The sequence below is a fragment of the Agelaius phoeniceus genome, chromosome 12 (assembly GCF_051311805.1).
Source record: "Agelaius phoeniceus isolate bAgePho1 chromosome 12, bAgePho1.hap1, whole genome shotgun sequence".
In the NCBI taxonomy this organism is placed as follows: Eukaryota; Metazoa; Chordata; class Aves; order Passeriformes; family Icteridae; genus Agelaius; species Agelaius phoeniceus.
In genome coordinates this window covers 11,274,473-11,301,276 of record NC_135276.1, presented here as the reverse complement: position 1 = coordinate 11,301,276, position 26,804 = coordinate 11,274,473, and the positions used below count along the sequence as shown (strand labels likewise).

The 26,804-nt window shown below is 37.8% G+C and overlaps 1 protein-coding gene and 1 long non-coding RNA gene across 6 annotated transcripts in view; one reads left to right on the top strand and one right to left on the bottom strand.

Moving 5' to 3' along the window:
* The window catches only part of CHD9 (chromodomain helicase DNA binding protein 9), a 71,815-nt gene extending 53,704 nt beyond the window's left edge, over window positions 1-18,111 (bottom strand). For 4 of the 5 annotated variants that reach the window (XR_013184065.1, XM_054640690.2, XM_077185171.1 and 1 more), the window contains exon 1: window positions 16,675-18,111. Coding sequence is in view for 4 of the 5 variants with exons in the window: in XM_054640690.2 (XP_054496665.2) it covers window positions 16,675-18,111 (1,437 nt within the window). In the remaining variant the exon portion in view is untranslated. Of the gene's footprint in view, window positions 1-16,670 lie in introns of all 5 variants that reach the window. The other variant, XM_077185174.1, reaches the window with a different exon arrangement.
* On the top strand, window positions 247-26,464 carry LOC143695127 (uncharacterized). The gene is made up of 2 exons (XR_013184066.1): window positions 247-665; window positions 16,711-26,464. It is a non-coding gene; the product is annotated as an uncharacterized LOC143695127 (long non-coding RNA).
* Window positions 26,465-26,804: the final 340 nt, after the last annotated feature.

The following is a 26,804-nucleotide window of genomic DNA, read 5'->3' as shown; positions in this document are numbered from 1 at the left end:
CCGCGCTCAGCCCTCCCCGAGCGCTCGCTCGCTTCAGCAGCATCCCCGCGCCCTGCCCGGCGCGCACCCGCCGCCCCCGGCCCGGCCCGGCCCCGCCGTGCGCGGAGCGCCGGATCCCAACAAAGCGCGGAAAGAAACGCACAAAGCATCAAAAGGCATCAGCGCCAATATTAGCGCTGGTTAGACCCGCTCCCCGCGGAACTAGGCCAGCAGATGGTGCTACCCGTCATTATTCCATTAGGCTCCACGTTTAACCCCCGCGGGGATCGGCTTTAACCCTTGCCGCTCCCCGCCCGCAGCGCCGCCCACAGCGGCTGCTCGCTCCCTGGAAAGCCGTGGGAACCGGCGCTGTGTGCGCCGGGCCCGCTGCACCGCAAGCCTGCGGCTCCAGCCCCGCGGAGGGCACGGGGGGACAGCGGCCGAATCCCAGCCTCTGGCCTCACAAACAGATTCTGCTCTCCAATATACTTCTTGATTTTTTTTTTAAATTATTTTTCTTGCATTTACTTCATTACTATACGATGGTAACAGTGACTATAAATCATTTGCTGACAGGCTTCCCTGCTTCCTACAGAAAATGGAAGAACTGCTCGGTTTTATCCCTCTGCCTCTGCCCAGACCTGCGGGACCCTGCGGTGGACGCCTCCTCGGGACATGGCTCTCTGGTAAGCGCCTCTTCATTCCCAGGTTGGGTTAAAGTGCTATTTTAAAAAAATCAGACAAGTTTTAAAATATGTATTGTCAACATATCAAATAAAACCAAAAAGAAGATTGGGCTATTTGCAAGGTTATTAAAAAAACCAAGAAGCTTTTGACAGCATAGCTCCATCCTAGCAATACCCTTGATTCTCAAAAGCCCACTCAAGAAGAATGAAGAAAGATCGGGACTTGATTTCTGTTTTTCTCAATATATACATATACCTTCATTTGCAAGATATATATTTTTCCATAGAAAATTTAAAATATGGCAAAGATTTTGAGATTGTTAAGATTAGTCATTACTCTAAAAGGTAATTTCACTTCTATTTAAGATTAATTTCAAAATTAAGTTCCTTGTCCAGTAGAAGCACTAGTAGCACAAATACTTTAAATTGATTATTTTTTTTAACAATACCACTTAAATTCAAGGATATTTCTGTAAATATGCAGCAGCATCACAAGGACAATTACCACATTTTAATTTTACTTTTGAGAACTCTAGCCAAGATGTTTCTATATTTTGCTTACAGTAACTACAGTAAATTACAGGGATTTATCTGTAAAAAGGGTGATTATTTCATACCTTGGTAAAGATGGTAACTAATCAACTATTTCACATTTTGAGATCAGCTAAACAAAAAAAAAAAATATTCCTAATGTACCCTGGGTATAATTTTAGCTCTAAAAGCCAAATGCTACCAAAGCCAGTAGTGTTACATTGGTCAGTTCTTGAATATTCCTGGGCCAGAAACAAACAAACAAAAAATGCTTAATAATTAAGTAGGCAATCCAGAAATTGTGGCTTTTTTGTTAATCCTTTTACAGCCTCTTTCTAGATATTTTATTCTTTTAAAACAAAGTTTCGTTGCTGCATTTTCTCAGAGCTCAAAGCTGCTTCCCAATTTATTCCTCAACAACATTTACTACACTCTTACTGTACAACTGTGAGCATGCTGGCCGAGGCTCCTCTATGTTATAATTCCTCTGCACTATCCCTTCCAAGTTCTGTCTCCTGCACTGCTCAAACATTAAGCTATTTGTTAGAAATCCCAGACCATGGGGTTTGTTAGATTTTGCTATGACATTTCTAACCACATGGAAATGACATTCATGAAGATGCAGGAAGGCACCAGCCAGCCATTCTAAGCCCAATAAATCTGTAATGAAACCTTCATCAAGAAAGTCACCATTGTCACAAAAACCAAAACTGGAAAGCAGCACAAGTGTTTTGAGATTAGAACATGAAACATGCTTGCACTACAGAGGACAGGATCTGTGTGTACTTAGCAACAAAAGCCATTTAATCCAGCAGCTCTTTTATGCTGCTAATAATTTCATGATTTGAAAACATGCACAGCTATAAAATGATTGAACAGTTGTAAATCATCATGCACATGAAAACCATTTCAAAGGTTCTCGAGCATCTACCAGAAAAAGGGCAAAGCCTTTTGCAAGCTGCAAATACCCCTCCCCCTGAGTGAGACGGAACACAGATAAAACATCCTAAAGGAATATATCCTCTCACCAATGCCTCACAAACCTATTCCATCTAGAATAAGAGAAATTTTTAAATGACATACATATAGGTGAAGGTGGAAAGAAAAACCCTGAGGCCACGACATATTTAAAACCTGAAGATTTTATTCAGAAAAATAGGTTTGTACTTTTCACGATTGCGAAGATAATCATCCAAACATGAGCGAATGCAAAGCGATGCAATGTTGTCTTTTGAGTCTGCACAGAGGGAGCTCCAGGGGATCTGCTGCTGCTGCTAATGGCTTTGCCAAGCAGCAGCCGAGTGCAGCAAACAAGCGTCCTGTCAGTCCCCTGCAGCTCCACACAATCCTCGGGGCAGCAGGGAAATGGGCAGGAATCACCTCAAATTCACACCACTGCTGCTGCCTGCAAAAGCCATTAGCAGCAGCAGCAGGTACGGGCCCTGGTGGTGCTCACACCGCAGAGCTGGCCCCAAAAACACTCAGGGAACAGATCAGACAACAGCTGTACAATTCCACACATGCCCTGATCCCCAGCCAGGGGAACATCTTTTTGGCACTATCCAAGGGAATTTGACATGCTGTCTCACAGGAGTACAAGTTATAACCTACACATATCTGAATGATTTCTTAGTTAAACAATGTAAAAGCAGTCAAGTTACCAGGGAATATCAAGAAGCAGAATTGTGACAGCATCTTTCCAATAGCCAACAGTACTGTGCTGAGTAGGCTTTTTCAAGAAAGGCATTTCCTCCAACACTTGGTTGTGGTTGCTTGGGACATGCATTTGAAGACCTTCACTGGCACAACAGTTCTTCCTTCACCCAGCAAGGACAAACCACCATCCTCACAGCCTACAGACATCAAGTTTTTCTCCTCTAAAGCCTAAACCCATTTTCCACAAGTACTTCCTTCACATCCTCTGCATATCACTCACTACAGAGCCCCAAGGAGAAGGCGAGTTTAACACTAAAACTACTACCTCCTAAAAAATCCTCCCAAATCCTGCCTTGTCTGTTCCAATAGTAAAATATGGCTTCCACTGTAAGAGCACCTTTCCTGCAGTAAGTATGGCCATTCACAATAGAGTAGCATTACTTTCAATTCTGTGTGTGCACAAAACCTTTCAGACTAACTATCTCCCTGAAGTCACGCCCATTCTTGATATATTCTAGGAACTGACAATGCTTTTCTCTGAAATTTTAACAAGTCACACATTTGTGATTGAATTATAGAAGGCACTTCATTGAAATACTGTTTTTCACTTGTGGATCTACCGACCACTTAGATTAGCTACCTAACAGCTAAATCATGAGCTAAGAGCATTAAGAGCTAAATTATGATCCTAAGGAGTCTAATAACAGAAAGCTAAGGTTTACATGCCTTGAGTGACTGTTTCACTCCTGCTGGTAGCAGCACACACCTGCAGGAGGATGCTCACACCAAGTACTGTCTGCCTTGGAAGCCTAACAAGTTCCTGCCAGTCTATCAGGTCCTCAGGAAATCAAGATGACCTTGACATCAACTGCACTAAAAGCAGCTAAAATTAGCCACCTGGAAACTTGATCTTCATGCATTACTACATCACCTTTGTTCATGTTTATTACTAAACAAGCCAGCTCTTTGTGCATGTCGAGTTACCAAAACAGCATGAATATCAGAACCATAGTACAGATAAATAAATTTCATGACTTACAATAACCAATAGTTTGGAGACTTTGTCCAAATTAGCTTCTCATTTTTTCACATTATAATCACATGAAAACTGCAGTTGCTTTTAACTCATTGCAGTGAAAAATCTTAAAGGTATATCCATTCATCATTGGAATTATAAAATTGTATTTAGGAATGCAACTTTAAAAAACCCCCAAAGCATGAACTCAACTCAGTGACTTCTGAATTCCATACTAGCACTCTGAACTTCTTTCCTCTAGAATAGTCTGCAGAAGTAAGTCCTCTCGTGACTTTTAATGGTGGATTTATAATTTAAAAGGTTATTTATTTAAAAAAACCCCAAAAACTCACAGCCTTAAAAGAGTCCATCTGTAGAAGATTACCTACAATATCCATATTTATCACCCCACATGTATGCAGAAAGACATTGCCTTTGCTGAATGGCAATCCCAGCAAAAGATGTAGTTTTCTTTAGACAGTAAACTGAAATGAGATTTTCAGTTAATCAGGCTACTTCTGTACAACTAATGGGAAGATCACCTAAATATGCAACAGGGTTTCTTTTCTCCAGAGACAGCTCCCTCCAGAATTCCTTCTGAACTTTTTTTTCTTGTTCAACAGTTGCCCCACACCATCTGCTTGTGTTTAATGGATACAGAATTTCAATACACACATTTATGAAACCTACCCCAATATAAATAGACATGTAGAGATAGATTTAAAAAAAAACCAACAAAAAAAAAAGATACCAGGTGAGAGTGTTTTTCATCTTCCATACTTGTTATCTATAATGTTGGTAAATGAATGGCTAACAATTATAGCACTGTGGCCAGACAAGTTTTTATCTGTGTAACAGTCACTTCAGAACATATATCTGGGATGTGAATGTGGTTTATGCATCACAAGGCACTTTGCATCATGCTTACAACCATATTTTAAGTTTCTGTGGAAATGAAAACAGTAATGGAAGGGTCAGCAACCTTAAACTAGTCATGTTTCTAAGATTAAACATGCACCTGTTGGCACGTCACACTCTCTCTACATAATGTGTTGTTTCACATCTCAGTGCTACAGAACCCAGTAATAGTTATCACTAATCATGTTTTGCCACCAATAAAGTGAAGATACCATAGCTGTCATCAGTAGCAGCTTCTTAACCAGTGACCTGCCTTATCATTCATGGGGGGAAGATAAAGCCATGTCCATGGGAGCAGCTGCTAAGCTGGGCCTGCTGCAGAGGCAGCATCAGAAGTTACAGGATGAGTCTGCAGCACACATTTTGCTTCCATTTGGAAGAGATTGTTTGAAGAAAGTATTTTGGGGCTCAGTGCCATTTATAGTTAGAATCTTTTTCTGAATATTTAGTAGTGGTATGAAAACTGTGTGTAATTTGCACAGGAGCTCCTAAAGGAGGCACTATGTACTGGAGCATGCTAAATTGCCAGGAAATGAAAGAAATTGAGAACTTCATCCTGCTTGCTCTGCCAAGCTGCTGCATTTAATGAGTTTCAGTTTTCAGTGGCTTGGTGTTCTGTGCCCATCAGGTACCCACTTTTCTTGGGTTCCAGTCTGTAATGTAAGAGCCATCTGGAAAAGGGCAGACAATGCCAACACGAGTCACTGCCTCGGCAAAACCTCTCAGTGTTCTCTTTCACAGGCAGAGCCAGAACAGGCCTGCATGTAAGGCTGATGCCTAAGGGCACACCTTGTGGTGCACTGTGGCAGTATCACTACACTTACCATGAGAAAACCATGAAAAAAATGTTATTATCAAATCCAAGATACCTGGTGGATGCACCACCAGTGAGTTACTAAGCTCAGACCAAATTCACAGTCATGCCATACCTCTACCTCTACTTTAAATTTTCTTCTTTAAACTAAGGGCCAAAATGATCTAGCAAAAACCTTCTGTTTCTTTCTTGCATTCTTGCCTAATCTTAACCGTAGAAATTTTGCAATTACTTGACTCCTTAAACAACAAGAATGACTAAACTCTTTATAAAAAGGCAATTCAGGTTTCAGTTCACTGTTTGAAACAAGTCTTATGTGGGCATCTGGAAATAAATCTGTAAAATACTTAAAGAAATAGTTACAGACAAGAAAAATCAAAGAGATATTTCTGTTTTAAAAAAAAGTAGTCATTAGGGTTGAAAATTCCTAGCTAAAGCTCTAAAATATCTTTGATCCACTGGAATCTAACATCATCCAACACCTTCTTGGACAGTACAGATAAGAATTTGCTTCTTCTGGAATACATGTACATACATATGCCTGATTTTACAATTGGAAAAGTTTATTTAACACAAAAAGCCAGGTAGCTTCTATCCCCAGCTTTTTTTTAATGGCCTTTTAAACTCCTGAAAAACATAACATGAGCTGAAACTGCTCTAATTTAAGGGGACAAAATCCCTTTAAATTATGATTTAAAGGTAAAATAATGAAGAATTGACTGCAGAAGTCCTCAGAACAGAAAACAAAATTGCAACAAACTCAAAATTAAATTGAGTTTTTAAAAGTTGCCACTTACCCACCCATGTTCTATATGACCACCACTTTTGTGTGCCACTGAGATAGTTATTTTCTCATGGGTTTTTTTCTTACCAAAGAGAAGAAGACAAGAAGACAAAAACTCACCCAAACTACCTTCAGAAAGAACATCACATGAAGAGCTTTCCCTTTAGTCCCACCATCCAAGATAGCCTCAGCATGCATGTCCCAGTCACACTAAAAACCAGCACAGCATCCATCTCTGAGCAAGAAAAAGCAACAGGACCTTAATGGTCCTTGGTTCTTGTCAAAATTTCAGTTCCAGTGTTCCCTCTACATCTCTCATGGAAGTGGCCTTGTAAGAACACATTTTTCTGATTGAAAGAAAACCCACTTTCATCCTTAGGAAGTTTTCTGCTGTCAGTATTTCCTTCCACTATCCCTCAGTTCTTCCACTCTCTCAGTTTGTTATCGGCCCAGATTGAGAAGACATTCCAGGTGTGAAGGGCTGTAAACTGCACAACCCTCCATGGTCTATTCTTGGTACTCTTGTGCTGCTTGGAGGAGTCACTGAACCTGCTGAAGGGACCAAAGGAAGGGCAAGAACTCTCCAGAAGCAGGAGGAAGCTGCCCACCTTTTGTCTCAGTACCTCACTTCTGCAAATCCCTACAGAAAGGGAAGTCAGGCTAGGTCAGACCAACAGCCACAAATTGGACAAAACAGAGGCAGCTTTTCTTCCACAGCATGCTTCAACAGCCCAATTCACCAAATTCTGCTCACATTTTATAATACTTTGAGTGCAATGGTAAAAACCAATTCAATTAGAAGGTAAGCAAACCAGCTTATTCAAAGTATAAAGGCTACTGGAAAAACAAGCTGCAATGGATCACTGTATTGGTCAGTCCCCAGGAAATGATCCTATGATAATATTGGCAGCCTTCTTTTTAACTGTTTCCTGTTTTTAAAGCATGCATTTGAAGTGCTTGTTTGTAGCAGAACAATGAAGTATTGTTGCCAAGATGAGAGATGTGAAAAATAGGTATCATTTTATTAAGAGGGAAATACCAATCATGAAAGATCTTTAAATCAGAACAGATTGCATATTCAGAAAGGCTAGCATGTAGCATCTCTCTGTGCAATAATTTTATTCCCTAGAAGCAGTTAAGTTTAAAAGTTTACTTAATCTTTGAACATTGCTTTTTTTTTGTAGTATTACTCAGTACTTTACAGAGTATCCAAAATGTTTTCAGCATTCAAAATTTCAGTGAGATAAAAAAAACCCAGCACTTAACACTAAAACATACATGACAGAAATTGGGAAAATTATTTTTAACATCAACAGCTGGGGAGTCAGTAATATCAGTACTGACTGCACAGCATATTTCCATTTAAATCAAAGAGGGGGCATAGTTCTTCCACTTCAATTCAAAACAACTTAGATATTTTTTGTTTCAGCTTCAATGAACTACTTTAACAGCTTTTTATGCCAGAATCTTCAGTTCAAAAGAGTCCTTTAGCATATATGCTAACCGAATGAAACTACTTCCCTTGAACCTAGTTTTCTCAATTAAATATTCATTAACAAAATCCTTCCCCCTAGTTAAGGAGTAAAACAAGATGCCTAAAGAAAAGGATTTTATCAAAAAGGGTGATGGTTCAAAAATAAAAAGTCCAAAGTCAGAGGATGCTGCTGGAGAACAACAGTTTGATTTCAGGCAAATGAAACCCAAAAAGCAAACAAACCAAACTATTTTTCCCCAAAATAAATTTCTATAAGATTTCTAGAGAAAGAACAGCATCCAAGAGCTGTTCTTGGATGTTCAGAGTAATAACCACAAAATAACTTTTGGTAAGGATCAAAAAGAAAATAATGTGCAAAAAAAAAAAAAAGTTGCAAGACAGGTTTGAAAAATTACTGCTATGATTATGTTTCTAACCTCAACTGAGTCTGGCTACTAGCAGAAGTGGCAGGACTTTTAGCAGGCCCACTGTAAAGGCCAAGAAAAGAGAAATTCTTATCTTCAACAGAGCTGAAGTCAGCAGAAACTGTCACTAGCACAGAGCAGAGTGACAGCCTGGTGAGAGACCACAATTGCTGCCAAGGACATCCCCAAGCACCAGCATGAGCAGGAGCCCCTCTGTACCTTTGTCCCCAACAAGCAAGGCTGGGTCACCATTTCTGCAATCTCCAATCACTCAAAGCATCACTGCAATTAAACCAAATGAAGTCAGCAAGCACACTGGGCTGGCCCCAGCAAACACATCTCCTGTGTGGTGTTTGCAGTTGATCAGATTTCAAACACGACATGAGTGCACGTCAAAGAATCCTCCAAAGGATGATAGAAATAGGAGCTACAATACAGACACATCAAAATAAATTTGCCTAATCTAGTTTAAAAATTGTTCTTACTGAACTCAAAGACAGTAAGACACATGTACACATGTCTGGTTTTGTCACTCAGATGTTCCTTAAATAATTTACCTGCCTTCCCTGTGATGGCTTGGGTTCTCTAACAGCTGGTTTCTGCTTTTAAGAGTTTCAAGGACCAAAGTTCCTGCTACAACAAAGTTTACACATCAGGCTGAGCCATACCTAGGCCTTATGGACAACTGCTGCATGACTTAAAGATGAAAAACAATGCACATGTACTGCATCTTCTTACCCTTCTGTGGAATACAGGTGCTGGAAGCCATACCATGTTGCAAGTCTCTTTCTTGTGAATTTGCTTAAAATGCTATTAAAGAAATCTCTCCATTCTGGAGCTCATTAAAAAAGTAAGGTATAGTGAAACAATTCCTTTTAAGATTACTTAAGATTATTTTAAAAACATATCAGTAGGGCTATTGTTTTGAAACAATGTTTCAAACTCTAAGAAAATACAAAAAAAATCTCAGAACCACAATATTTGCAATGGCTTCTTTAACACTAAGGCTAACTTCTCTTTCATTTCCAAGATATCAACTAAAACTAAATTGTGAGGTCATGAGTATCTCTTAAAAGAGGTCTTCCTATCAATCTATGAAACTAATTCTGGTTTGCAATTCAATATGCTGCTTAACAGCATTGTGTACACATACATGATATGCTACTAACATTGAAATTATTTTCAAATACAGGCTAACTCCTGAGCAGGCAGTATGTAAAAGATGGGAACAATTTCAGGAGATATAAATTAAAATGCTTGCCTTCACAGTAAGATATCAAAGGAACAAAAAACTCAAGTACAAATACAAGCCAAATAGTCCACACAAAAGAAAACCTGCCACATTTATGAAAGAAAAATCAATCTCTGCTACAAATTACACAGCTTTCAAAAGTCTAAGACTTGTCATCTTTTCTAGCCTAAAGCTACATTCCTAGCTTCATTTATCATGCTTACTGAAATCAGCATTAGAATTCTCGGTCTCATCATCCTAAGAATCCCACTAATTTATATTTATTAGCCTTAAGAGTTCCCAAATTCAATCCACTCAGCACCTGATGATAAACACTCTCTTAGAAATCTGTGTAACCAGGAAATTGAGCAATTTTTTTTAAACCTGATAATAAACAAAGAAAACAATATGTCTCCAGATGTGGGAGGCTGTTTGGGAAACAAAGTGTTGAAAATTATTTTGATCTGTCTATATATTTAGAAGTAACATAACAGCCAAAAGAAATTGCAAAACCTGAGTGCAGAAAACACACAGACATCTGAAGAAAAGCCACATGAATTCCAAATGTATCAGATTCTCTGGCTTCAAAACCACACTACTGGTTAACATCTTTACAAGTTCTGCTGCTCTTTCAGTAATAACACTTCACTAACACTTCATCAAGTGTTGATTTTCTCTAAAATGCCTCAAGATAAAATGCTGCTTTGGAAGTTTTGCAGGCAATGGTATGTTCTTAGCCACTCAAAAATGCAGAATCTCCATAACAGTGTTAGTTAAAGCAGGTTAGTGGCTACTGGAGCCAATGGCCAGTGCCACAGTGAGTCCACTTGCACTCTCTTTGCATTTAATGCTGCAGGCCCAGACACAATGATTTTGCCTGTACTGCAGAAAATCATGCCTCCCACTCCTTCCTCTGTCACAGAATCACAGGATGGCTGAGGTTGGTGCAAAGGATGGTGTCCAGACAGTTCCTGAGCAGAAGGAGACTCCAGAAGCTCTCTGGGCAGCCTGTTCCAGAGCTCTGTCCCCCTCACAGTAGAGCAGCTGTTCCTCATACTTAGATGGAAGCTGCTGAGTTCCAGTTTGTGCCCCTTGTGTCACTGGGCACCACAGGAACGAGCCTGGCCCCGTGCTGGTGGCACCTTCAGGGGTTTGTGTGCCCTGAGCAAGTGCCCTGTGCTAGGGAACCTGATCCTGTGCAGCTGAGAGAACTGAACCAGGAACCTGGATGCTGGAAAAACACTCTGGACAAAAAAAGGGCAAAGTTTCTCTGTACCTGATGGAGTTTCCCAGTGCAGTTTATAGCCCAAATGCTGCATTAACACAAGACAAAATGAAAGAATAGGAGCTTTTTTAAACTTTTTCCTGATAATTTATTATAGTTTAGGCATATATTGAACTATAGCTTTAACAGCCTCTGGAATGGGTTGCAATTTGACATGGATTTTGTTTTCTCTTTTCTATGTAATTAGGTACCACTTCTTCCAGACACTAAGATTGCATAATTATATCAGTACTCTCACATTAATGAATTGCTTTGTAGTTTTTCAATGTTAACAAGACACCTACTTCCAAATAGTTATTTGGATTATTCAACCACACTTACCCTGCATTATCATTAAAAAAATAATATCAATTTAACTTATTTTTATCAACTAGTCTCACCTTGCTATTTTACTCCTGCAATTTGACCCAGCCAGAAGCTTTCTTCCTAAGCCTGCCATCTGTTAACTAATTTTTACAAAAATGCTTCTCTTTTGGCACATTTCAAAGACAATTATAGTAGTTATTTAATGAGTGTGCAATTATCTCAGGAAAAATATATTATTATATTATGAAAATCATTAAAACAGCAAGTGTTTCATTTTAAAGAGGAAACATACACGAAGAATTGGACAGCCTAATTATTTGACAAGTGATGAAGGTTGAGAGAGACCTTCTCAAGAAAGGTTTAAAAAAGAATTCATGATAGCAAAAAGATCCAAAAAATTGTGAAAAAAAATTAATTCCACTCAACAGAAATTACTAAGAAACTCATAAAGCACATAAAACTGTAAAAGAGATACTCTGGCACATTTTCAGTGTCCTGAAGAGCCCAGCAATTTTTGTCTTTCCCTTACTACACAGTTTTATTTTGAAAGCCAAAACAAGGGAAATGAAAATGGAGACAATAAAAATTATCAATAAATGTGTTACAAATTTATCTCACAAACATGTACTTTCTTTCCCCAACCTATGCAACTTGCAATTTAAAAAAATAAAATGCATAAAAGGTTTATATAAAACATATATAATATATCCAAAAGCAAGTGCTTCATACACATTCAACTATAAATAAAGCTATCAAAACATTTCTCTTTACATGATTAATATGTTATTGGCAAAAAGCCATAGATTAATAATGAAAACATTATATTATATACAGCTATAATTTAGAACTTCATTCCAAGAACTGCACTGCTTAGGCTCAGAGGTGCTTCCCTACTCTTCTCATTAACTCTGGGCATTTGACACAGCTTTGCCATGGTCAGTCCCACCTGTTTGTGCAGGATTTTCGTAAATGACAGAAATTAAGCAAAAAAACCTGCAAAATATTGCATAAAGGTGATCAGTGAAGGGATTGTTTTCCTTACTTCAGCATAGATGGTCAGCTTATTAGGTGTTGGCAATTCTGCTGCCTCACTGTGCTACAGGATTTACATTCCTATGAGGAAGGTAAAAAATGTTCTTGAGGCACAGAAAATTAAATCCAGTGCACACAACTTGTGGAAATGCTTAGAAAGAAACTTCAGGCAAAGATTTACATTTGTTAATATGATGTCACCCATAAAATTGACCCTAATTAAAGGAAAAATATAAGAATATTGGATATGCTTAGTGGGAGTTATACCAGCACTATGCAGCACTTTAGGAAGAATAATCCATGTTAGGGGTATGGAGGTTTTTTAAAAATTACAAGATTTGATTTATAATGAACCCAAATGCTTACTGGAACAGACATGTAGATTTCCAATCATAGAATCAGTAAGGTTGGAAAAGACTCCCAAAATCATCAAGTCCAACTTTTGACTAGATGCAAAGATGTGAAATGATGCAAACTAGAACAGATTTTCAGATGTGCATTTTGTTATGCTCAGTCTCACTGAATATTGCACTGCTTCCCAAGCCAAATGCACATAGAAGCACCATAATTTTAAAATTTTGTATTGTACCAACACTTAGGAACCATAACCTATAAACTTACTGTGCAAAATAGCCAGTCTTTTCTACAAAGAAGTTCTGTGTAGTATGATCAATTCCTTAATTTAATATATTCCTTGTTACAGGCTTACTTAAAATTGAACCATACAGAATATAAGAAATACACTCTAATACTATATTCTATCTATACAATATAGTGGCTATATATACACACAAATCCTATATCCTTTGTTTTGATGCATTTCCATAACTGCTTATATATCAAGCAGCTGTCTGGCCTTAGATCTCACAGTTAGCCAAGAGAGCACATCACTGCTTACTATGTGTATCTCTCATAGAAACTTCACAGTCCAGGATTGTATATACAAGTAGAACAGCAACCAATAGCAGGATGAGAGCTTTACAAGTGGAGTGATCCAAGGGATATGTGTCTACAATGAATTCAGAGTTGCTATAGAAGTGCCATCCGATGGCACAGTCAGACATGAACAGCCTGGGACAATTCAGGACATCTCAGCAGCACATAAATCTGCATGTGGATCTGGTGAGAGTTAATTCCCTCTCTGATGATAAGCTCATATATGAGGTTATGCCATTCTGATACATACAGATATCCTGGGGTACAACACCACCCAAGCAATCATCTATGAGGTTCAGACTTTGCCAAACTTTCAACAAGGGCAAGACAAATTCTTTCAAAAAAATTAGTGTCATCTATTTCTATAAAAGAAGTGATAGGACAGCTCAGGCTTGCAGGCATAAAAGCACTTGCATGTTTCAAGTCAGTTTTTACACAAATTCATGAATACACTGAATTGTCAAGTTACGTGCCAAACTTTTAGTCACAAAAAGGAAAAAAAATAATTATGTGATTTAAGAACGAAGACTACCACCAAATCCTATAGCACTTCATATTATTAATGAAATGTTATTTTTCATCTGTATATTTTTCATTTTCATATTTTTAATCTCAATCCCTCTGCTTTCATGTGTGCAGCCAAAAGACATAACATACACAGTGAGACAGCTGTAATCTTCTCTAAGGACAGTTTATACTTATCTTTCCAAGAGTTTATACTTCACATTATTTTTCCAACAGTTTATACTTATCTTTTCAACTTCCTTTTTCTTCCAAAGATGTAAAACAATGTTGAAGCCTTTTTTTATCCTTCTGAGAAGCAAATAGATTATTTAGCCTTAGCAAACTCAAACCAGTTTTAAGTGGAGTTAAAAGAACAGAAGTCTTGTATTAGTCAAAGTTAAGACTGCAGGAGTCTTCAGCATTTTACTTTCTGTTCTCAAACTAACTCTGATGAAAAATGCATGATGTAAAATTAAGGGTGCAATTTATTTACAATTCTGATCTAATTACAGCAGAAAGCATATTAGCACTATAAGACAGTCTTTTTAATTCTGCAGCATTATTACACCTAACAGACTGTATTAATTTTTAAATTAATTTCCATCAAAATAACCATACAAGTAAAAATGTTATGAGTATGCTTGCTCTCAAATACTGAAACAAGTATTTAATGTTCTTCCTTAATTTAAATAACCTTAGTCTAAAAACAGTTAAAGATCTTTGGTTGTCTAATATTGGGTCTGTTCCAGTACCTACAGTTCATTAACTATTTCATAAAATAGTTATTCTTTCTGAGAAAACATCAACCATTATCAAACTGAAACTGTCAAAAAAACCCAACTAAATTCACTATTGTTTCCTCAATATGTATTAAAGCCAGTATGAAACACTGTCTTGTTAAAAAATTTAAAGTTCACCTTAACTACTACATATGAAACTTGCCAAAATCCCTTCCCAACTGACTCCTACCTAAAGCCAACCAGTTTTAGGAAGATAAAATTCCATCCCCCTTTACTGCTTTTTTTTCCTCCCTGGTTAAACTGCACACATTTGTAAAAAGCTCTAACAGAACCAACTCATCTTGAACTTGAAATTCTAAAAAGAGATCAAAGAATAGAAGTGAGAATTACAACTAAAGCCCTTCTTAGAATTGTAGTCAGTCAAAGGACAGATGTGAAACACTTCAGTAATTGCCATACTTTTCCATTACTATTCATACTACATACTCCACTGATTTAAAGAGGCTTCTACATGGTTTACTTCTGTGCATTCCTCAAGTTTGACAGCTACCAGTTCACAACCAGTTTCTGAAGGAAACATTAAACATCTGTCCGACCAGATAAACTCAAGGTCAGAATCCAATTTATACAATTCATTGCATACCCCAAAATAATAAAAACCAAACCAAGCAGTTTTATAACTATCTGGCTTCCGGCTGTTTCATTTCAAAGAGGAAAAACATTAAAATTTCAAGTACTGCAAAGTTGTTTTGTTTTCACACCATGATAAAAACAAAACCAAACCCCTAAACTTTAAAGGCTCTCCACAGATCTCAGAACTTTCCCTCTATTTCTTGATATGAAGCACAATGCTAAAACTGATGTCAGTGAGATCGAAGCAAGTCTAAAAAGGTTCTGACAAATACAACACAGAAGTCACAACACCAGAAAGTTTTATTAGACCTGCTTTTCATTGCCTGGCTTATATCCCACACACTCCTCAAAACTGATACTAATCCCTGGGCTTCTCATCAACCCCACTTTTCCTGGAATCCATTTCCTCTTCACCTTTCATCCCAAGTATGCTCAGGGAGCCCAAAAGGCTGCACACCCCTGTTCCCAGCCCCTGAGCTGTGTCTTCAGCTTACAGAGACCTCTGACAAGAGAGGCTACTTGGGTGCACCCTCTTTTGGTTTTCTAGGCAGGGAAGGAGAAAGGCAATGTTTATCAAAACCAACAGATTGCATCTACTGCATCATTCAGTTAATCAAGCTCATCTGAACCGCACTGCTGGATATCCATGTTCCATTAACATCACCCCACAGTTTACAGAAAAAGTTTCACTGCTAGGAATTGACAATTACACGCTCCATAAACATAAGCAGAAGTTGTAATGGAGAAGCAATCTACTGAGCCAAGACCAAAGATTAAGTGTGTTAAGCCCTTATCTCTACACTAATGATCTAAAATTAACAGGGGGGAAAAGAAAAATGCCACATTGTCTCTTTCACAGGCCTGTGTCCTACAAACTAAGAGAAGCAGAAGTCAGTAGTTAAGGTTCTTGCCTTCCCCATAATTTTTTTCCAGAAAGACAACATTCTATATTCTCAGGTAGAGAGAATATTGGTAGCAAGAATACAGAAGTAACAGTTACTTAAACCTTTTTAAAGTGGTCTTCTGTAAATTGTGTTTGATTGTCAGAGTTGCATCTGTTTTGAAATGCTGATTGAAAAATAGCAAACAATTTTTATGTCATCTTGTCCTCCTGTGGAGGACTTGCAGTAGATGGGCACGTTATACTAAAACAACTGCTGAATTTTTTGGTTTAGCCAAAAGTAACAAAATCCAACATACACACAGCTTTTTATATGTTTTCTATTATTATTGAACAAGAATAATAAGTGTGTATTTTTAGGCAATGGGCATGAGCACAAAGACACAAAGCAAAGGACAGAGCAACAACATAACCACAATTCTTGCAGGAAATCAGCCATACAAACCTTACCAAAGGTCTTAAAAACATGTTTCTCTAAGTAATTTTCAAGACAATAAGTCATTATATTTGCATCAAAATCATAAACCAGTAAATTTTCTCTGTTGTACTTCAGAAGTACAAGCAGCAGAAGGAGCAACACCATTTTATCTGAATAAGATCATGTAGTCTTGCTTTTTGCAGTGATAGGAAAACAACAGGAGAAAGCAATGTCTGCATCAACTAGTTAGGTTTTTTCCTTCCTTAACAAGACTCCTTTAGGGTCACATAACAGCTCAGAGACTTCAGTTATCATGCTTTGACTCAAGCACCAGTCAGTATAATTCATTTCACCCCATCAACCAAATCAGATGGTTCAAACCCCCACTCCCCAAATCCCTACATACCTGTCCTTGTAAGGTTGCACGACTTCTGCCCTGCAGGTGCTGATTAGAAACCGAAGAATGCCAAGGATGGATCTGAGTTTGAGACGGTGCTCGAACGAGTTCGGATGACGGTGTCACTTGCTGTGGGGTTATGTGGTGTTCCAGGTCATGCTCTAAAACATGGCTTGTGCTATCCTGGACAAAGGCAGAGTCATCAAACTGTGGCAGAAGGTCTTCCTGCAAGAGGTCATCCGGGTCAAGTCCTGTGAATGGTTCACTGTGAGTCTCCACTTGATGAAGTAAGTTGTCATCTAAGGACGTAAAACCGTTGCTTTCAATAGGGTCAGTGAAATGGCTTATCTGAGAAGCAGAACCAGTAGAAGCTGGAAAATTAATATTCACAGGAGAGAGTTTCGAACTACTAAAGTTGCCCTGAGGATGCGCAGAATGCAACATTTGAAAAGTACTTGAATTCAAAGTTGAGTTAGGATTCAACATGTGCTCAGTTGTTTCTTGCTTGGTCCCTGTTTGAGATGTAAAGGCATCACTTCCAGTGAAGTCAGAGATAGAGTGTGTCTGCTGGCTAGTAGAAAGAGCTGTTGTAGGCTGAAGAAGGCTAGTAGGAGAAATATGATTATTAGAGTAGGAATACGGAGATGAAAATTGTTGACTATTACTGACAGAACATGGAGTAATAGTTGGGGACTGTCCATCAAAATTTCCTTCTTGATTCCCACAAAAATGTATTGAAGCACTTGCAGTTTGAGAGAACTGTTGAACGGACAGAGGCTGCTGTGAAGTCGATGGATTAGAAACTGAAGGTGGGTGGTTAACACTGACTCTGAGGGAAGTGGACACGTTGACTTCCATGAAGTCTTTTGGCTGACTCAGAGCATCCTGCCCCGTGCTGTTCCTGCTCTGCTGCGGCCGAAGCGAGGCACACTGATGCTGTGGTTCATTAGCCTGAAATAAGGCAAAGTCATGGTGTGCTACAAAGCTTTTGTTTTGCTGCATAGACTGAGAATGTCCTTGGTGAAAAGGGGACCCATTTTGATTGGAAACAGTGGTGGCGGTTTGATGACCCCACATAGGACTACCATCGGCCACATCTGGAAACATCCCATTGGACTGGTTTTGCGGGTGAACTGGTGAACAATTGAACTGAGAGTGTGGTGATAAGACATTGTCAGCTGAGCTATTAAAAGACTGATTTACTGAGTGAAGCTTCAGTGAATCATACTGATTCAGCTGATCAAACTCACTCATCTTTTGTTGATTTTGAGCATCTTGCACATGGTTCAGTGAGTCTATGTGCAAAGGTTCAAATTCTGCACCCAAATTCAATTCATCAACAAGTGAAACAGGTCCAGGTTGAACAAAGGCATCATCTGACAAACCTTCTAAGGTCTCACTAAAAAGATTGGCATCATCAAAAAAATCCATCATAGGATCAGTCATCTTGAGAGGTCTGTTCTGCTTTTGCTCTCAACTCCAAATGGAGTCAATTTTGTCTCTCCACAGTGAACAGAAACAAATGACATCCAGCGGTCACCACCTTATCCAAGGCATGCCAACAGCCATTAGTGCTTCTGATGAAACATCCGTCTTCAGGTGTTAAAGCATCCTGAGGGAGACCAGTGAAGGGGGGAAAAAAAGGGAAAAATTTAATGACTCTCCTCATCCTTCCTGACCCTTCCCAACACTTTTAAGGGTATTTGATACTTTGCCCATAACTTTAGCTAAACCAAAAATCGAGTAAGTTATTTTTGTTTATACTTGATGCCCTGTGCAGGTTTTATAATTTTTGCCCCTTATAAAAATATGTTTTAAATGTAATGGTTTCATTTGTTTTATTCACTCAAAGCAGAGTTTTAGATTCTCCTTGGTCATATTCATTAAAACTACCAAATTGCACCAGAATTGGGCTTTAGTGCTCCAGGATTAGAATTTTTTTATAGCAAAGAAATCGTACATATGTGAGATGTATGCAATAATTCTGTATACTTAAACAAAAAAACTTGAAAGTTATAAACTACATTTAAGTCAGGCTTAATTTGATTTGGAGAAACTGGGATACTTTGTTTCTTCTATTTAAGTTGCACTTTGCAAGGTCCTGAGAAACTGTATTTTATCACACTTAGGACATAAGAGACTTTTCTTAGAGGGAAAGACAAGAGAATGAATAGAGTGATACAAAGAAAACACAAAAAGCACAAGCTTTGGTTCAAAGGAGTTTGCACACCTAGTTTTGAAACACTTGAAACTATATATTCATAGTATCACTGAGTGATCACCAATTAATTGATTTGTAGTGAGGGATTTAAGGAGAATTGAAAAGCATGGTAAATTTAACTTGAGCCTAAAAACTCCCACATTTATAGTGTAATCAAACAGAATGGGAAATGAATGAAAATGTGTGTCTGTGATAATGTACCTCCCCAGATAACTGGTAACTCTGTAAAATAGAGAAGCAATCACTTTAAAAGAGCACCTTCATAGAATAATCATTCATTTATCCTGTCAGTACATATGTCTAATTAAAGAACAAAAAAATAAAAAAAGGAAAAAAAAACCAGACACAACTTTTAATTCCTGACCCTCCCATTAAAGCCCACCTTCAATTGCAATTCATCATTAATGAATTTTCCTAAGAATAAACTGAGTATAGGATCCTTCCAGAAATGAACACCCTGTAAATCTGAAATATTCTGATGGAAAAGGTTCATGCTGAACCAACTAAGGCCAAAGTACTTCTTGGCAAGCTGATGAGAACCCATTCTGCATATTCTCCTAGGCCACTGAGGGAGGTGTGACCACAGTCAGAACAAAGCCAGACTTCAATTCACAAACCTCCTTTAGGGTTTGAGTATATGAGACTTCTGGTGTGTACAGAGAAGGACAGAGGGATCCTGTATAATCCTGAGAGACACTGATCAGGTGTGGTGCCAGTGAGGAGGAGAACAGGCATGATAAAAAAAAGGGACAGAAGCTTAGGGAGATGACACCTTAGCACAGCAAAGCTGCTGTGGACCCCAGATTATACATGTGCAAGTTATGGTTTAAAGTTGGGATGTCCTAAAGTCCCAAGATAAAGAAAGCATTAATATAAATTAGACCTCATTATCTTCTAACATTGATTAAGTTGTCAACTTACAATTAAAAGCAACATAATGAGGACTTTCCCAGAATGGAACACCTTCCAATAGATGACAAACAAGCAGCAGGATCCAGGCAGAAGGTCTGGTATGGTTACAACACTGCTAATATAATGATATCTCATCTAGTTTATCTCAATGCAAAAGATATGTCAGGAGAGAGCTATTTTAACTCAGAAGAAAACCAATGCAGATTAAGTACAAGGAAAAAAATATTGTAGACACAGAACAAAAGTAATTCAAGAAACCCCACCTGAGGGACAAAAGATGGAAATTGTGGTAGCCATGGCTAAAATGTCACGTTCCAGGCTATCAAGGACTACTCATCAAAATCTCAAATTTGAAGCCTGCATCAGTACATTTACATACTGAGTCTGATCAATTTTTGCTAACTGGAAAAAACAGAGTGAAAAAGAAATATTTCTTCCATCTTTAGCAATATAGCTACCAAGGATGTACAATCATTAACTAGTACACATGCTCTTAGCTATAGAAGTCTAGAACTACTCAACAAGACTAAAAGCACCTTGTATTTAAAGTCACATACACCAGACAATCTCTTCCTGTTTTACTGACTGTGTCCCTTTACAGTGAGGAAATGGAGAAAAGCTTGCAGAGCAGCTGGAATTACTGCAGCACACTCAGAGCTGCCCTCACAGAAATTTACTTCTTGGCTCAAAAACCAAGAAACACTTTCCATCTTTGTTTTTCCTACTTAAGGAAAACAAAAGAGGAAATAATGAACAAATAATATGAACTCTCCTTTTAAAATGCTAAGGTTTTATAACACAAATAAATCCTGGCAGGTATAAATAGGAAATATAACCTGAAGATGTCAGCTTTGCTTCAAGGATCCTGGCAAGTTGGATAGCACAAAAGAATTTCCAAACTGGGAAATCTGAAGGCTAGATACACAAGAAACCTCTCCCAGCTAATTAGACCAACATCAATTTATTATGAAGACAGCTTCTATGTGAAGTGAAGATTGTGAAGTGACCAAAAAGCCCCAAAATAACCCCACCAACCAACCACCCAAACTTATTTTGGAAAGAATACCACTATCAATAGCCTGAACACAAGTCTGCTGCAAAGAGAGTTTGGGTTTTGACCAGGGTTTTGACTTTTACCCATAGTCTGCAAGGCAACTTCATGTCTGTCTTATACCAGAAAAAAAGGAAAACAAGATCAATTTCAGAGAATACATCAAAAAACCTGAACTCATACAAAAACATCAGGGAACAGATAACAAATTTCATTCTGAAAACATGAAGTGGGGGTAGCAGTAAAAAGGAATATAATAATAAATTCTAATGTGTTTTATTTCATGGCATTTTTGCCTACTTTTGCTGATGTGACAACAGAACACAAGCTACTCTAGTTACAGCCAAGTAAATCAGGTGGAGCTTAAGCACTTGACCATGATAGCCACACTTTGTAACTTTGATACATGAGGTAGCACTGCTTCACATGACTGATCTGTGACAGCACCAAAGATAAGAGAAATCAGTGACTTTGGTGGCCATTTTTTCTCAAAAGAAGTTGAAACCATGGCTATTCAGAAAAATAACAGAAGCCATCTCAGAAAGAAGTTAGGGACAAGTTGCAAACACAAGGAATTAAAACAAATCACAAAAGCATGACATGACAGAAATGCAGACTATGGGAAAAGGACACAGTCATAGTTAGGGAAGAGTTTTACATTGTATGCTTGCAAAGGCTTAAGTTTTGAGGATTTTTTAGGGGAGTAATGCAACCAGGCATAACAAACAAGTTTGCTAGAACTGAAAAAATCAGTGTATTTGGTAAATTCTATGTAGCATGCAACAGCATGACAGCTTTGTGGGTTGCTGTGATTTGCCCATCTATTAGCAGATGGAATACTGCATCAAAAAAGGTGCATGGTGAAACCCAGACACTCAAAAAACTGATCACTTCTGCACAATATTTAGAAATAAGACATTTCCTTCCCAATATTAAAAGACAATTACACTGTCATTACTTATCAGATTTTAACTAAAGCTTTGGCCAAGTTCAAAAAGCTGAGTTAATTAAATAACACTGAAGTTACTTCCTGCTGATGTGCCAATATAATTGATATTCTATCATAGATTTAAAGATCAATGTACATGTTACATTTAAAAGGCACAGAGGGGCATATCCCAGTCATACAGAAGACTAAAAAAGAACATTTAGTAGATATAAACTCTTTTATTCCCTAGCAGAAAGGACTGTCTGTACTGGAGTGCCATGGTATCTGTAGCTAAATATGGATTGAAAAGATGCATTTTCTTACTATCACTAAAATTTGGATAAAACTTGGTTGGGTAGCCCAAATAAAAACCCATACATCCAATTGTAGATATACATATGTATTATTTTAGATTAAAATTACTTTTTGTTTCTATTAATTTCTCATTATGCATTTCTAACTATTTTTGAGTAATGAGCCATCCCTTTAGTAAAATCATACCCTCAACATACTGGTTTTGTTTAGAATTCTCTTTCTGCAACAGAGTTCACAGACATCATGCTAAATATTCAAAAGTTCACTCAAGCACCTTGAATTTTAATTTGAAGATTATGAAGATTTGAAACACATGGGCTTAAACTAAATTCTCAGAACTGAGTTCCAGCCTATGGCTACAGTTCCAGCTCCCAGTAGGAGCAAAGAACTGGAGCACAGTGGCTTGTGTGTGCTTGTCAGACTAATCACAGCAGTCTGTTGCCATACCTACACTGATCCTGCTTGCACCAAACACCCCATGGAACACTTTCCCTTCCTCTACTCCCCAGACATGCACAGACTCCCTTCCTCCACCTCTCCTCCTTTCAGACTCTGGGAAATAGATATAACAAATGTAAATAAGAAAAAAAGGACATCAGCAGCTGTTTATTTGTTAAGGTTGTTCATGGAATTTTCAAGCAGCAAACAATACAAGTGACATTTTACTTGGGAAGAAAATCCATCTTCCAATGCAACTGAAAGCAAATTTCTACCATTCTCAGCCATGTCTGCCTTCACTGTGAATGGCACATCTTCCTTAATGAGAACAGCTTTACTTAAGCTGAATAGAGCAAAACCAGCCCAAAGAGAAAGTAGATCACAGAACTCTGTATAAAACAACATGCTATCAAAAAGCCCCCCAGCAATGCTTAGGCTACTTACTATACTTCATTAAGAGATCCATGTTAACATTAATTTTTAACTCAAGGTAAATGTATGAAGCCTCCAAATGATATTTCAGCAAGTTGTACTTAATAAATGGAGAGAAGACATAATAAATTCTGTAATGTATGAAGTAAACATAGCTTAAACTTAGCTGTTTTCTTCAGAAACCTACACAAATTAAAAATACCAGTTGCTTTTTGAAAAAAATCATATTTTCTATAGAGTCTTTTGTGTTTTTTTTTCCTATTGTTTTGAAGTGCAGGTGTGTGTAGTACCACAAAGTTTCTTCAGACTAAGTAAGATTTATGTTATTGAGAAGAAGTGTTGTTGTTAATTTTGATAGCACAAAATTCAGACCCTTTGCTTTGGTTGCATTCCAAACTTTCTTTCCACAACTCCAAATTCCAAAGATGTATGGCAAGATGCACAGTTAAAGCCCTTAGAACTGTATATATATCAGAAAATTAATCTCAAATCACAGACCAATTCATAAATTCTTTACCTATATACCACTGTTTCTCTGTCTGTAATACTAGGAATTAGTGATTTAATTAGAGCATTCATCTTTAGACATATGAATTCCAAAGTTTAGTTATTAGCTTGGGTCAAAATTAAGAGCTAGCACAGGCACCTAATGAACCCTGTAATATACTGTAAAAGTTCCTGATAAACCTTTAAGACAAAACTAAGTTGCTGAAATCTTCTAAATTAAAAATATATTACAAGATAATTAAGAAAATGGATCAAGTCAAAATAAAAAATATTCTTACCCATGAATATAGAACACATCTCTTGAAGGAAGAATTGAAAAGCTCAGAGCTGTGTTTTAAATCCAGATGGATACCTCATCATCAGAGACCTGGAAATAAAGCATGTCAAACAAGTCACACAATAACCAACTTCAGGAATGTACATTCAAATGCAATACCAGAAACTCCAAAACTCCCTAGATACCATAAAACCAAGACCACCAGAATTAATACACAATCACTAGTAGCTATGATTTTGTAAGTGTCTGGTGAATAGGTACATGTTCATTTTGTAGGACTAATAAAATAACCCAAGTCTACAAACCCCTGAGGATGAAGGGCAGTTTGTGCCACAGTACCACAAAGTTTAGGCTAACTTTAAGACAGGATGTAAGAACTCCAAACCAGAAACAGTAAAAGAAAAGTTTTGAGGTTATGTTTTAAAGCTGTCAGTCTGAGAAGCCCTGTACATGTCTTTTAACAGCAGTGAGCAGTTCCACTCTGACAGCAGACTTCAATGGGAACTGACAGTGCCTTTTGGGAGAGAATAGCTGCATGACAGTTTTATCCTGTTCCTTGCCTTGGCAGAAGGTAGAGGAGCTCAATTTCAAGAGGTTCTGTTTTAATCTGAAAGAGGCTTCAAAACATTACAAAGTTTAAGGGAAAATGTGTGCAGGGGGGTTCTAGGGCCACTGTGTGAAAGCCTCAAACACCCAAAACTACCCTCTAACATTGAAAGACTGACAGAAAGTTTGTGTATGAGCTGATATTCTACACCAGTGTGGTTTTCCATTTCAAAAATATAGTTATTGTGTCCAAGGCAACAAACATTCTCCAATTCCAGTACAAAGATTCCTGTCTTCCTAAATACAGTTGTGTGATGCCAAAGTCTTTTACACTTTTGCAGAACTATTACTGCAGATCAATCTTTAAACTTTGTTAAAGGATAACATGGCATATAATACTGCATTGAGAAGCAGATTTTAACACAACTATTTCCTCTCCCTACATCTTTGAAACAATGCTGTAACATATGTGGAAGATATAAATTGGTTAGAGCAGCTACCAAATCCTGCAGTGGTCCAGAAAAAAAAAATATCTGGTACTAATTTGGTACATAAATTGCTACATTTCTCCTCCTTCTATCATTGAGTAACTTCCCAAGACTTTTTCCAAGGTTGCTAAATAAAATGACTGCTCTGCAATAATAGGGACACTTCATGCAGAGAGGTATTTTTCTAAAATTCATATGAGACAAGCACGTACCCAATATATATCTAGGGGAAAGTTGCTAAAATACCTTTATCTCTGTTTACCATTTATGTGAACTGATAATAATTTTGTATCAAAACAGACAGAAAACTTGCTCTAGATGTTCCCTTTTTCTATACTGGAAATCCCATCATACAATCAGAGGTCCTGTCCTGCACAAGTCCTCTTCACATTGAGACGTTAGAAAGGAGTTTGAAACTATTTAACTGTCAGGTCCTGTGCAACATTTTAATCTATTTTTTTTTCTTTTGTTCTCAATCTCTGCTTACTTAGAAGTTCTTTGTTGGCTAAATAAAGTTAAAGCATAAAGATTTTACAATATATACAGTAACTGAATAGAGGCATTCAAAAATTTAATATTTGAAAAAAGAAAAATTGAAAACTTACAATCAAGTAATTTATTCTAGCTGTAAGAGTTCAACAGTAAAAAAGAAACCTAATTCACCTGTAGCTACCATATAAGACAAATGCTATCTTAAGTTCTTGGCTAAAACAGCTGTGTATCCTTCCTCAACTGGATTGTTCTTGAATCCTCAAAAAAAAAGAGAAAAAAGATGTTTCTTACTCTTTAGAACAGTGTCCACTTGCTTGAACAGCTTCCAATATGGAGACAATTTTGGGATACTTAAAAGTTTGAAAAATCCTACAAGGAAGAAAAAAACCACATGTAACTAGATGTACTTTCACCAGGTCTGCAATACATTATTCTAAATGTGAAATACAAAAAAAATACTTCTGACAACAGAAGATTTACTAATGATTATATGAAGTGCCAAAGAGAAATCCCCACAAAAGGAATGTAGAGCTTTTATAAGCTCCTAAATGGGATCTATCTCCACAGATTCTCACAGAAGCTATATTGCATGTGAAGTTTGAAATGTACATATATATGTATCTGTTACATGTGATATGTTAAAAAAATTACTCTTACTAAATGTTAAGCATTACTGTTACTAAAAAAAAGAAAAAAAAAAAGCAAACAACAATATTTTGGCTCTTTGTTTAAATATCTGCAGGAGGTGTCAGAGGATGGACCAGGCTCTGCTCCTGGTGCCCAGCAATGGGACAGAGGAAGGGGCAGCAATGATGCCCAGGGAGTTCCACCTGGACATGAGCAAGGAGCTCTCTGCTGTGCAGGGCCCGAGCACTGAACAGCCTGGCCAGAGCCTGTGGAGTCTCCCTCCCAGGGAACATTCCAGAACTGTCTGGACCCAGCCCTGTGCCTGTGCTCTGGGAATTCTGCTTGAGCAGGGAGGCTGGACCTGGTGACCCACTGTGGTCCCTTCCAACCTGCCCCATCCTGTGAGTCTGTGATTCTTATTTTGGACACTAAACCACAGATTTTTATACCCATTTTCTAACAGGAAACAAACAACTAATTTCAATTAGTTGAGAATAGCTACACAAATTTCTATTTTTTAAAACATCACGTAAATTTTAATAAAACAGTTTAGTTTTACACAACATCCTTGTGTGCTTTTATCTCTTCGGTCTTGGCAAATACCTTTAGAAAATTTAACAGCACCAGCTGAAGACATTATTATTATTTTCAGCTGCCTTCTTCACCTTTCTGCCAAAGGTTATTGCCCTCAAAGCACACCTGCAGAACAAAACCTGTAGGTGTGCATCTGCTGCTTCAGCATATAGCCTCCCAATTTAGTTTTAACCCTTCCTCTTGTTTGTTTAACAAACCCATTAGGCTTTGCATGAAAATGTCAGAATTGTATATATACCTTCTATTTTGTCATTTATATCCTGTGGACATTAATGGCAATAAAGGGACAAAAATAATACAGAAAATGACAA